Here is a 13,762-nt window from a genome sequence, read left to right on the forward strand (position 1 = left end):
GAAACCGTTGTACATCTACCCAATGGAATACTATGCTGCAGTAAAAAGGAAGGAATTCTTACCATTTGCAACAGCATGGATGGAACTGGAGAGCATTATGCTAAGTGAAATAAGCCAGTCAATCTAAGAAAAATACCACATGATCTCACTCATTTAGGGATAATAAAAACCATTATAAACTGATGAACAAAAAATAGATACAGAGTCAGAGCAGCATCAAACAGACTGTCAAAGTACAGCAGGAAGGCCGGGAAGGGTTAGGGTGGGGGCAAGAGATCAACCAAAGGACTTGTATACATGCATATAAGCATAACCAATGGACACAAGACACTGGGGAGTAGGGAAGGCCGGAGGAAGGTCAAGGGGGGCGGGGGAGACATATGTAATACTCTTTGTAATACTTTAAGCAATAAAACAAAATTTTTAAAAAATCAAGGAAAAATGAAAACATGAAGTATATATGTAATAACTCAGAAATAAAATTCTGCACATATAATTTGGTATAATTACAATGAATCATATCATACTGAATCCTATATACAACACTCAGATTTTGTAATTATGAATCAGGATTATCTTTGCCAATTCCAAAAGATCCTACCATGATTTGTTATTTATTTAAAAAAACATATATAACAGGGTAAAAACCCAGACCTTGTGGAATATATCAGTATCAGAGTAATGTATTTTGTGATTGTAGTTGAGTGGTACAGGGATATAGAGTGTATATTCTCAGATAACTCTTCTAGGACTGGTCATCGAAGTTAGGAAATGAAACAGGTCAGGATTTGGTGAGGCTGAGGGAGATGTGGGTTTGTGGACATGCACTTCCTCTGCTCCCTGAACTCCAAGTGAAACAGAAGGGTGGCCAGAGGTCAACGAACTACAACAGGAACCTCTGCCAGCAGCTCAGCTAAAAGACAAATGTCAAAGCATCACAGGCTTTGACAACCATGACCACTGAAAAAAAACAACCTTGGAATTTAAGAATCAACAAGTCATAAAGAAGCTTTAGGAGAAGGTTCAGTAGGAAACTAAGGCCAGAAGCCAACAGCCAGAGGGTTAAATAGAGAATGGGTTATGATATGAATCATGACACTTTCTGGGATCACCCACCTGCATTTTGGGTGCCTTTGGTAACATCTCTTCATCTTTTTGAACTTGAATGTCTTTATTTCTAAAGAAGTGGTACGGCAATAGCTACCTCACTGGGTTTTTGCTCCACCAGAAAACTCAGCATAGTCACTTCCCCTGAGAGTTGGTGGTGGTGCTTATATCATATAATTGAGAGAATCACTCTCTACTTCCTTCTCCTTACAACTGCCGAGAAAGAGATGATGGCAAAGAATTGACCCTGTTAATAGTCTCCCAAACTCTCAGCCTTTACTTTATTCTGCTCAAATAATAAGTGATCAAACGATTTGAATTCTTCTATAAAATAAAATGGGAAGAATTTTTGCAATTCAATAATATTTTAAAGAGAAATGGGGAGAAAGGGAGCATTGTGAGTGATTTTTTAAAAGAGAGAAGTGCAAGATCTGAGCAACATGGAGTGTGTGTGTGTGTGTGTGTGTGTGTGTGTGCGTGTGTTTGGGTAGGGAGAATACTGGGTATAAAGACAGCAGAGGGAAATCCTGTTGTCAGGAGTAGCCATAAAACATTTAACAATATAAATCCCTTACAATGTGTGGAGAGGAGCAGCCATCTTTCCCCCACCCTCTGGGCTAATCCCACGTTCTGGTTTGTCTTGGGTGGGGCCCAATCCGGTAGTGGGCTGGCACACACAGTCCTGCTTTATTAAAGCCCTGGGTTTGTCCTGCATGAAGCGGGAAGAAACCCAGCCTGGGAATCTTTGGGAACCTCTGACACTCAGGCAGTCCACCTGCTGCCATGGGCCGCTACCACATCCAAGTGGCCACCGGGGCCTGGCTCTTCTCTGGGTCTTTCAACCGCGTGCAGCTGTGGCTGGTCGGGGAACTCGGGGAGGCAGAGCTGGAGCTGCAGCTGAGGCCAGCGCGGGGCCAGGTAAGCGGAAGAAGGGGGAACTCAGGCCCCCTGGCTGAGCTCCATGCCTGAGGGCAGTTCAGACTTGGGAGGCTGAGAGCCAGTGACAGCACAATCGCACCAGCTGTGACTTCCAGTGAGAAGGGATGCCTGTACCTGGATGGGTGAGAGATTCAGAGCCAGGGCCCAGCTGGACCTCAACCCCTTTCTCCCTCCCCTAGACTCTGATCCACACAACCTCCACTCCTTTCCCAAATGTCATTATGGGATCAATGGTCAAAGGGGAAGCTCCTCCGAGAGCCCGGGTGCAGCTGCAGGTGTTGGTGCTCAGTGTTCAAGTCACTGTGGTCTCAGTCGGGTTCCTGGTCCTCCCGGTTCAATGGGTCATCTGAGACCCACCGCTCAGATGTTGGGAGGAGGAATTGCTGTCTTTGGAGGCCTTGTCACTGGACTCCACAAAAGCCCCACCCACCCTGCACCCTCAGTTAAATGCCTCTACAGGGTCCCCACTAGAGGTCTCACCGGGTTTTGGTCCCCACAGGTGGAGGCGTTTGAGCAGGACATTTCCCAGGACTTGGGGCCACTGCAGTTTGTGAAGTTGCGCAAACATCACTCCTTGGTGGACGATGCCTGGTTCTGTGACCGCATCACAGTGCAGGGCCCAGGAGCCTTCGGGGAGGCCACCTTCCCCTGCTACCGCTGGGTGCAGGGCGAGGGCATGCTGACCCTGCCTGAGGGCACAGGTGAGGGGCCGCCTCAGGGAAGTGGGAGCAGGGCCCACGGAATACTGAGGAAGAAACAAGGGGAACATTATGCATAAATAAAAAGGCTATAAGTAGGACTGGAGAGGGAAATAATTGATGTGTACATCCCACCTCCCAAGGTGTACCCTGGGAACGGGAGGTGCAGCCATGCTCTGGAAAACAGAATAGCCAAAGTAAAGTGAGAAGGAGATCTCCATGTGACTGGGAACAAGTTAGGGCAGGGACAGGCAAGGCTAGCACATGGGACCCCTGAGAGGAGGCAGGGAAGGAAGCAATAAATGATATGATGTGAAGAGCTGGTTTGGCTGTGATAACATGGAAGACAACTGGCAGGGCAGGGAGCACACTGACTGGGGTGGGGATGCGTGAGCACGGGCTATAGGGGATTTGTTGCTGTGGGACACATGGAGGAGAAATATGACTGGAGAGAAATTTAGGACAATGGCATGTAAGAATGGAGACTAATCAGCCCTTAGAAAGATGGCATGCTGTTTGAGACAACATGGATGGATCTTGAGAGTATTCAATTAAATGAAATGTCAAAGGAAAAGGACAAGAACTGCATAATTTGACTCCTAAGTGGGATAAAAAAACAAAAAGCAAAAATGAACAAACAAAACAAATAAAAATACAAACTCATAGATATAGACAACAGAATGGTGGTTACCAAAGGGAAGAGGATAAAAGGGGGTCAAATATATGGTGACAGAAGAAGACTAGACTTTGGGCAGTGAACATACTCAGAGTATATAAATGTCATATTGTAAGATTGTACACCTGAAATTTATATAATGTTATCAATCAATGTTATATCCCAATAAATTTAATAAAAAATGAAATAGGCATCTTTGCAAGACAATATAAGTACAGGTGAGAAAAGGACAAGTCAGGTTAACAAATATAAACCATGTGACGGGGAGGCTAGGTGAGATGGAGTGAGGGAAAAGTAGCACCATGGAACTATTTGCTCCCTAAGACAGGTGAGAGGGGATGGCTGAAGATAACACACATAGAATTTGTGTCTCAGGGATCAGGTGGAGGTAGGGACAGAGAACAGCACAGTGCATATTTATAGTGAATAGGAAATGGTAAGCACCTACCCACCGCCCACCTGATATTCTTACCTCTTCTCTGATCCTGCCACCATTACTGACCCCTAATTCCTTCCTGAACTCTTTTCTCTGTAATACAGTTAAGAATGAGAGATTAGATCAAGTCAGGGATAGCAGCAATTGGACAAACTTATGTGGTCAAATGTTCTTCTAGCCCGCCTGGCAGAAGAGAGTACCTTGGACGAATTCCAGAAGCATCGAGAGAGAGAACTGAAGGAAAGACAGCTGATCTACCGGTAACCACCCATCCATAGCCCTCCTGATATTCCCACCTCTTCTCTAATCCTGCCACCATCACTGACCCCTAATTCCTTCCTGAACTCTTTTCTCCATCTGCTAGTTGGAGCACCTGGAAGGAAGGATTACCCCTGACAATAGCTGCGGACTCTGAGAAGGATCTGCCCCCAGATATGAAATTTCATGGTGGAAAGAGGCTGAACTATGAATGGACGGAGAAGACAGGGTGAGAAAAGATCCCAGTGGAGTGGTGGATCCCATAACAGGCAGGATTTGGTGAGTTGACAGTGCCAACCTTGATATCTGTCCTAGGTTACTGGAGATGATCCTCAAACGTGTTTACACCCTCCTGAACTCCTGGGACAGCCTAGAGGCTTTTGATCAGATCTTCTGGGGCCCCAAGAGCACCCTTTGTGGTCAGTATTCCCATAGACCTTTGTAACTTCATAATAGCCTGTTTTGATGGCTCAAACTTCACACTCCATAGTCCCCCAGCACCTCCCAGGTGAGAAGATATTATGTGTGGTCATATCTCTGAGGCAACAAGAAGAAAGGACAGGGGCTGGATACAGAGTGACTATATGCCTGAATTGCTGTATTAAAACCTAAAGAAGAGGGAAATTGGGTTGTTGTAAATATCCTCCCCTTAACCTCCACTCCTACTCCACAGAGAAGGTTCACCAGCGCTGGCAGGATGATGAGCTTTTTGGCTACCAGTTCCTCAATGGTGCCAACCCCATGCTGTTGAGACGCCCCACCTCTCTGCCCTCCCGGCTGGTGCTGCCCGCGGGGATGGAGGAGCTTCGTGCCCAGCTGGAGAAAGAACTCCAGGTACAGCCTCCAGCCCTTGATTGTCTTTTCGTTGTCTGTGAGGGAAGGGATGTGGTGAAGGGGAAGGACCAGTAATGAATCAGGGAAGGGAGACTGTATTAATCCACTGTTCCTATGTGCAGAGTCTTTTGCAGGAAAAACTTGCAGTTGATAAAGTATGTAAAGGAAACTATGAGACTCTTGGGTGCCAGACAGAGGTAGCAGAAGAGAAAGTAGAGAATGGTTCCCTGTTTGAAGCTGACTTTATCCTGCTGGATGGAATTCCAGCCAACGTGATCCAAGGAGAGCAGCAGTACCTGGCTGCCCCACTCGTCATGCTGAAGATGGAACCCAGTGGGAAGCTGCTACCCATGGTCATCCAGGTGAGGTGTTTTGGAAATCCTCTTCCTAACACTGCTCTCCCTTCACCCCAACCACTGCCCAGGGACAAAGACTGCCAGCTCTTGTCCCCCCACCCCCACCTCACTCAGTGAGATCTCTCTTTGTCTCCAATTTCTCCTTTCTACCTCGCAGCCTGCTCACTACTCACATGAAATTACCTTTTGTGAGAGTCAGAATGCTCTCTATTGGTCCTCACCCTAAGGCTACTCAATCTCTTTCTGACCTTTGAATCTTTGGAATATCCCTTCTATTTTAGACATATTCTCCCTTGTTTTTAATGCATTTTCACTCTTACTGTTCTCATCAGTCAATTGATGAGAACTGTCAGGTATCTACCATCCTAACTCATACCTTCATCAGGTTTCTCCCAAACCACTGTTATGGTCACACTGGACTCCCTCTTTCCACTTCCTCCTGCTTTGAACCTGACCATCATGGCACTCACACTTCCCTAGAGCTAGTGAGAGAACGACTGGAAGGATCCTCATTCCTCCTACTAGATTATGACCCCTGGGAGACAATCTTATTCACAATTTCCCCCCAGAAACTGAGCACAGTGTCTAACATACGATGAGGTCAAGGAATACTTAATTCCTCCTTATTGCAGATCCAGCCTCCCAAGGCCAGCTACCCAACCCCACCACTGTTCCTGCCCTCAGACCCTCCTCTTGCCTGGCTCCTGGCAAAGTCCTGGGTCAGAAATTCAGATTTTCAACTGCAACTATTCCAATATCACGTGCTGAACACTCATATGCTGGCTGAGGTCATCGCTGTAGCCACCATGAGGTGCCTCCCAGGACTGCACCCTGTGTTCAAGGTACATACTCCACCTTCCCTGTCTCCCCTCTTGCTCACATCCCAGAGAAAGGAAACAATGCAACATTTCCACAGAATTTAAAAAGCCTAAGCCATCTGTCTGGGAATATGAAACAAACCTGCTTTGAAATAATCTAGCACTGATATGGTATTGCAGCAAAGAATTTTCATAGGCAGAAGGGGACAAGACACAGTTAACTATGACAAGACCTGAATTTTGTGGTCATATTTTCACATTTAAATTCTATTGATTTTGAGCTAATTATAGATTCACATGTAATTATGTCATAATACACACAGAGACCATCTAGCCTGTTAAGTCCGGTTATTTACATTTTTCTACACATATTCTAAGTCAATTCTCTGAAATTCTCCAGCAGTGGGTCTGGAGGGGAGTGGGAATATAATTTGTTAAACCAATATGTTGCCATTTAGCCAAGAAGACAAATGGTAGACATGACAAACAGCCAGAGAAACATATCTTGGAATAGAGGTGGAAATAACAAGAGATAACTATAAACTCTATAGTATTGATGGAGAATGTTCTACTGCAACTGGACGTTATGAGGAGCACAAGATAAAAGGGCAAGGGCCTGGCTGGTCACTGACATCTACCCCAGAGTGAGGAGACTAAAGCTGTGCATTAGCATGGTGGTGACAGGGATGGGAGGGAGGAGTCTGCCTGCGTCATGCCTGTGCAATATTGGAGAGAAAGGCCAGAGGCCTCAGCACTGCCAGGCTTAGGAGCTCACAAACTAAATGCTGTGGGAATGACCAAGAAATACTGTGATGCTATAAACAGCGAGTTCAGTGTCTATTGCTAGGCAGAAGGCAGTAAAATAAGGCTTGTGCTTGTCTTACAATTGTTTTCCAGATCTCAGTGGCACTTTGATGCAGGAAACAGGGCAGAGCAGGGGGCAAAAATCTATAAGCCTGTGAAGTAGAGCAGTGGTCAGAGTGTAGTCAGGAAAAGAAGCCAGTTTGGAGGCAAAGAGGAGGTGTTGAGCTTTAAATACAAAGAGTTTGAAGTGTTGGTAAGATATGCAAATGAGTGTTTGGCAGGCAGAACAACTGAACTGTAATGTCACTGCGAGTTCCAGTGCCAACCCTCCTCTGGGCTGTGGTTGTTCGGGGTTCTAGGGTGACACAGACAAAATAGTTACTAATATAGATCATGGGCTCTCAGATTTGATAACCTCATGATGCCTTTGGGTGACCATCTCCCTCCTAGCTTGAATCACTTATGCCAATTTTACACTTCAAAATGCCCTTTTACTAGATAAGCCCCCTCCACAGCCATATTCCCTCACCATAGCAACTCCATCCATGGCAGACAGTTTGTTGAAACTCCCAGGAGGGCTAAGCCTGCAGAACTTACCAAGGTTATCTGTGCAGGCTCTAGATTCAGACTGCTCATGTCTAAAGCCTGACTCCTGGTCTCAGAACGCACCAAACGTGTCTTCAGTGTCCTCATCTCTGAATGAGGATAGCGATCTGCATTGTTGGGTTGTTAAGGCATTACAGACTAAATGCTAGAAAAATGTCAGTTTTCTGCTGTTATTTTTATTATCATCATTTCTGTCATTGCTGTTAGGAACTCTGTTCTGGGTTCTTTGCTCCTCACTATTGTCTTAGTATTTTCTGTGACACCAGCATCCCTCCATGAACTTTCTGAAAAGAACAATATGAGTGAGCTACCTTGATTCTTGATTATGGAAGTATCACTTGTGTCCTTCCCTTTTTCCAGCATCAAAAACTCTGATCAACACCCAAACTGTCTGAATCCTCTTTATCAACCAGATTAAAATGAAATAAAAATAATTTAAGATAAAAAGAAGCCCTTATCAGGATTCGTTGTACTTTATATAAATTTTTTTTGTTCTTCCTCACCTGAAGATATATTTTCCATGGATTTTTAGAGAGAATAGAAGGGAGAAAAGGAGAGATAGAGAGAGATCATTCAGAGAGAGAACACATTGATTGGTGGCCTCCCGTATGTGCCTCTACCAGCACCTGGGATTGAATTTGCAATACAGGTACACGCCCTTAACTGGGAAAGGAACCCATGACCCATCAGTGCTCAGACCAACATTCTAACCGCTGAGCACAGTGGCCAAGGCAGGTGTGCTTTTTTAAATAGGTTTTTAAAAAAGCAGGAAAGAGGAGACAATTAGGAACAGATTTCGTGACAACCCATTTGCTGCTTAAGCAGGTAGCTTAATTTGGCTCCAAAAATTCTGACTGAAGGTATCCTTTCCCCAAAGGAAACCAAGAGGAAAACAATAAGCAGCTGGAGGGAGAGCTTTGAAAATGAGGAGAGAGGCTAGTTTAGGGAATGAGAAGATTTGAATGATAGAGGAAGCATTAAATGACATAAAAAGCTAAGAAGGGGTAGCTTCTAAACAGACAATTACATTCAAGGTGGATACAATAAAGGTAATGATAATACTTCCTAACCCAGTGGTTCTCAACCTTGGCTGCACATTAGAATCACTTAGGTTCTAGCTCCACAACCTCACTCACAGTACAGTCATGGAGAGCGTGAGAGTTAGTGATCACAGCAGCAGGAGACCAGCCTGCAGAGGCACTGGCAGGGAGGAAAAGATCCAGAGGAGAGAACGTCACCAGGCTGAGTGCCACTCCCTACAAGGGAGGACCCAAGCATGGACTCCAATAACAACCCTTCTCTAATCTTCTTCATCCAGCTCCTGATCCCACACAGGCGCTACACCATGGATATAAACATACGTGGACGGACACACTTCGACTCAGATAGTGGACTATTTAGTCAGGTAAAGAGGAAATGGGGGCATGGGGCTGCCTTATCTTTCATCTCTCTACAACCCCCCTGCCATCTTCACAGTCTCACACCACCTGGTATGAATGTCCTGATCCTTAAACCCATGAGCCTGTTCATTTTATACTTTCAATTTTGTAAATCCCACTGTGAACCCCTTATATACTATGTCAAGATTCTGAAACTCTCCTTCTATCTCTCAAGACCTGTCAACTCTCAAATTCCAGGCAATGAATACAGGAGGAGGGCCCCATGTGCAGTTGATGCGTCGGGCCATGGCTAAGCTGACCTACCGCTCCCTCTGTCCTCCTGAAGATCTGGCTGACCGGGGCCTGCTGGGAGTCCCAAGTGCTCTCTATGCCCATGATGCTTTACGGCTCTGGGAGATCATTGCCCGGTGGGTGAAAGTGGGAGCTGAGAAATAGATGGCCATTGGGGGGAGGGAGAGCGGGTCTCTGTCTTGAGGTCAGTATGTGCCAAAAGAAACATGAAAGAAGGGGGTCCAGACAGAGGGAGCAGAGGAGACAGTGGGTAGGATCTGAAAAGGAGGAAAGTGGAATAAGGGAGAGCCTAGGTTGGGAAAGCTGGGAATGGGGAGATGGGGTTCTGGAAGAACCAGGATATTGTTAGAAAGAATGGTTATTAGTCATGCTTAGGGAACTCTTAAAACTAACGACCCATATTTCCTTCCTTTCTAAAGTAGAGTTCAGGGATGTCCCAAAAAGTAAGTCTTGTGATCTGTCCCCAGATACAGTGGAAGGAGCTTGGCAGAAGCCACAGAAAGGCGTAGAGGTCAGAGGCTAGGGCCTTCTACTCTTAATGAGTTCAGCTCCCTTCTTCTCTGGGCAGGTACGTGGAGGGGATCATCCACCTCTTCTACCACGGGGATGACGTCGTGAGAGGGGACCCTGAGCTGCAGGCCTGGTGTCGGGAGATCACTGAGGTGGGGCTGTGCCAGGCCCAGGACCGAGGTAAGATCCCTCCCCAGAGAAGAAAGCTCCTCAGACACTCTGCTCAGAGTGTCAGCCTGGCCTTCTGGGGACATAACCCCTTATTACCCTCTTGACCTCCACACATGAAGCATCTGAATTCCATTTCACCTCCTAAATGTTAGGACAATTCTAGAAACTCAAGGATTAGTCTCCTCAATGTTCCTGACCATCAGCCTTTATGGCCATCCCCCATTCTCGCCACAGATGCTCCCAACCTGCCACAGCCTGGGGTCCAGTGGGTACACAACCTGCCTGTGCTCTCTGATGCTCTTTATAAGAATGCAAATAGGAAAAAAAAATTGCCACCAAAGTTCATAATGACCTCTCTGGCTTTCCCACCCTCCTCCTCTTGCCTGCTTCTGTCCACCACACACAGAGGGTGCAGACACACGCCACACTACTGCAGTGCAAGGTCATTTCCAGATGCAAACTGACTCTCAGTTTTCTCTTGCTGGTTCATTTCCTCACTAGGATCTATCTTTCATTCTCCCACTCCACATTTTCCTCTATGAGGAAGAAATAGCTTTTTTGGGCTTTGCCTAGTTTCCTCCTCCTCTCTCTTGCACACATGGGCCACCTTGGTTCATTTCAAATTGTCCTTCAGGCCCTGCCCCCTCATACTTCATACCAACACCTTGAGTCCCATCTTCAGCCTGTGGAACAGGTACAAACATATCCTGGGAAGCTATTGTGGACAGGCCTTGAAATGCAAATGATGCAGGGTTTAAAATACCAAAGCCAGATCCTTGGAGAGAGGCTTTTCTTGGAGGATCTGGGCAACACGCCCACTGTCCCAACACTTTCAGAACAAAATGTTCTGTGGTACTTTTCAGCTCTGTCTTTCAAGCATCCCATGCCCCCTAAAATGCTTCTTTCTCTCCCTAACCATGCTCTTTCCATAAAATCCCCACCTTAAGCATTTAAAAAATAGTCATACATAAGCTTTAACCTCTGATTCCCCCATCCTCGCCTTCAACTTTCAATGTCCTCTCTGCCCGATTACTCCCACATTATCCTCATTAAAGGCCACACCCTAATATTTGTTTCTAAAGTACTGGTTTCTGCCTCTTTCCATCCTTGTGACCTTGAGCCATCCACTAGGTCTCTTTCGCTTTGACTTTTAGTTTCCTTATTTCTAAAATGGACATACATTTGGTCACAATCCTCACATTTAATCTGACAGAATGTTTGAGACCCAATGATATAATGTGTGACAGTGCTGAAACCTGCATAGTACATAGTGTTAGATGAGTTTAATCATATGCTCCACCCCACACAAAAATACCTCCCCAATATGATCAGCATGTGAAATAGGAGAGTCCAGACTCTGCCATGGGGTAGATGACCTTGGTCAGGCATCAAACTCTATGACCCCATCTCACTGCATTCATCATGTCTATTTATTCTGCAGCTTTGATACTTTGACCTCTTGGAGTCTTGCTGACCCAGAAGGCACCACCCTTCCCAGGGCCAGCTAATTCTCTGATATAGCAAACCATTCCTCTGGGAGCATGCTTTTCATATGCCGGAAGTCCCAACCACCACCTGTATTGAGCTCTTACACTCTGGGTCACTATTTCCCTGGCCAAGTCACCTCGGGCCAGGTACCAGCCTAGGGACAGCTACCACACTCCAGAGCCCACTGGAATTATTGAAACTAGCCTGTCCTACACCTGCTTATTCTGCCTTGCTTGTTCCTCCTCATGGAAACCATGATAAAGGCCCCTGCTACTTTTTCCCCTCACCCCCTCTGCCTCTTGACCAACCCTGGTGCTCCCAGTGTGGTCCCCTGTGGTGCGGCAGGTACCCATCTCTTGGGATCTGTGAGTATAACACATATCTTTTCCATGGCAGTTATCTCCTGGCCTGTTGGCCTCAGCACAACTGAATAATAATAGAAACTATATTTTAAAACACTTGCCTGTATATTGAGTGGAATGATAGTTTCCTTTGCTGTGCAGAAGATGTTTAGCCTGATGTAGTTCCATATGTGTGTTTTTGTTGCCCTTGCTTTCGCAAATCCAAAGTATCATCACCAAGACTGATGTCAAGGAGCTTACATCTATGTTTTCTTTTAGGAGTATTATGGTTTCAGGATTTTAATCCATTTGTCCTTCATTTGTGTGTGTGGTATAAGATAATAGTCCAGTCTCATTCCTTTGCATATGGCTGCCAGTTTTCCCAACACCATTTATTGAAGACATTGTCATTTCCCATTGTATATTCTTGGCTCCCTTTTGGGGCTCTCCATTTGGTTCCGTTGATCTATGTGTCTGCTGTGTGCCTAACACCATACTGATCTGATGAACTTTGCGTTGTTATACAGTTTGAAATTGGGAAGCAGGATGAGGACGCCTTGAACTATGTTATTCTTTCTCAAGATTTCTGTGGTTATTTGGGATTTTTACTGATTTCATATAATTGTAGGTTGATTTATTCTATTTTTTTTGAAAAATGCAATTGGAATTTCATAGGGATTGCATTGAACATGTAGATTGCCTTGTGTAGTATGGACATTATAACAATATTAATTCTTTCAATCCATGATAATAGAATTGCTTTCAATTTATTTTCTTGAATTTCTTTCTTTGGTGTCTGAAAATTTCAGTTTTCAGTGTACAGGTATTTCACCTCCTTGGTTCAATATATTCCTAGCTATTTTATTCTTTTTTATTTTACATGACTGAGTGAATGAATGCTCACTAATTCTAACATTTGGGTATCTCCAGACATTAGCACTCATTCCCTCATCCTTTTTTTAAGGGATTGTAGTTTCTAAACTTTGGTATTTCTTCTCCTAGGTTTTCCTGTCTCCTTCCAGTCTCGGGCTCAGCTCTGCCATTTCCTTACCATGTGCATTTTCAGATGCACTGCCCAGCATGCAGCAGTCAACTTCAGCCAGGTATGGGCAACTGAAAGCCTGGGTCCCTGAGGGAAAAGTGCCTGGTCTAGGGTATGTTTGAAGGAAAGAGTTGGGAGCTAGAGCCCTGCATATCAGAGTGCTTAGTTGACTCCAGATTCTTCCCCTCCTCAGCATGACTGGTTTTTCTGGGTCCTTAATGCCCCATGCACAATGCGGATGCCCCCTCCTACCACCAAGGAAGATGTGACAATGGCCACAGTGATGGGCTCACTCCCAGATGTTCGGCAGAGCTGTCTTCACATGCTTTGCGTGAGGCAAGTGGGCCGGCAGCAGCCAGACATGGTGAGAGGGGATTTGGGGAATTCTGGGGCAGTGATAATGGAAAAGAAATTTCAGAATGTGGGGCTGGGCTCTGGTCCCTGTGTCTTGGAACTAGAAGCTGATCAATCCTTCTTTTCTGCTTCAGGTACCCCTGGGGTATCACACAGAAGAATATTTCTCAGGCCCTGGGCCCAAGGCTATTTTAAGACAATTTCAAGCAGATCTGGACAACCTGGAAAGGGAGATAGTGGCCCGGAATGAGCAGCTAGACATTCCATATGAATACCTGAAGCCAAGCTGCATAGAGAATAGTGTTGCTGTCTGAGCCCCAGTATAATGGCCTTTCAAAGACGACAGGCCAATGCTAGGGTTAACATTTTCCTTTTGAGTTTTACGTTTTCCTGGATCTGAGTTGCTGTGGTTCTATTTTCTTTTCTATCTGAGTGTCATCCCTCAATATATCACTAGCCTGAGGCACTGTCCCACTTCCAGGTCATCTAACAGAATGACCTTTAACTTGAAAACACATTCCTTGCCAAAACCGGTTTGACTCAGTGGATTGAGCGTCAGCCTGCGGACTGAAAGGTCCCGGGTTCGATTCCGGTCAAGGGCATGTACCTGGGTTGCGGGCACATCCCCAGTAG

The 13,762-nt window shown here is 45.6% G+C and overlaps 1 protein-coding gene across 1 annotated transcript; it reads left to right on the plus strand.

Moving 5' to 3' along the window:
• Positions 1-1,890: 1,890 nt before the first annotated feature.
• On the plus strand, positions 1,891-13,443 carry LOC102769301 (arachidonate 12-lipoxygenase, 12S-type). The gene is made up of 14 exons (XM_006760063.1): positions 1,891-2,025; positions 2,546-2,747; positions 4,035-4,116; positions 4,221-4,343; positions 4,430-4,533; positions 4,788-4,948; positions 5,167-5,310; positions 5,937-6,146; positions 8,851-8,937; positions 9,170-9,339; positions 9,792-9,913; positions 12,736-12,836; positions 12,969-13,139; positions 13,264-13,443. The coding sequence occupies exons 1-14, from the start codon at positions 1,891-1,893 to the stop codon at positions 13,441-13,443; spliced, it is 1,992 nt and encodes a 663-aa protein (XP_006760126.1).
• Positions 13,444-13,762: the final 319 nt, after the last annotated feature.

This window comes from Myotis davidii, unplaced genomic scaffold (genome assembly GCF_000327345.1).
Source record: "Myotis davidii unplaced genomic scaffold, ASM32734v1 scaffold2257, whole genome shotgun sequence".
Taxonomy (NCBI): Eukaryota; Metazoa; Chordata; class Mammalia; order Chiroptera; family Vespertilionidae; genus Myotis; species Myotis davidii.

Bases quoted from the DNA above. Each gene is read 5' to 3' on its own strand.
- LOC102769301 (XM_006760063.1), top strand. From the start codon at position 1,891: ATGGGCCGCTACCACATCCAAGTGGCCACCGGGGCCTGGCTCTTCTCT. The intron at 4,117-4,220 runs GTAACCACCCAT...TCCATCTGCTAG, and splicing joins GAAAGACAGCTGATCTACCG to TTGGAGCACCTGGAAGGAAG. The intron at 4,344-4,429 runs GTGAGAAAAGAT...TATCTGTCCTAG, and splicing joins GAATGGACGGAGAAGACAGG to GTTACTGGAGATGATCCTCA.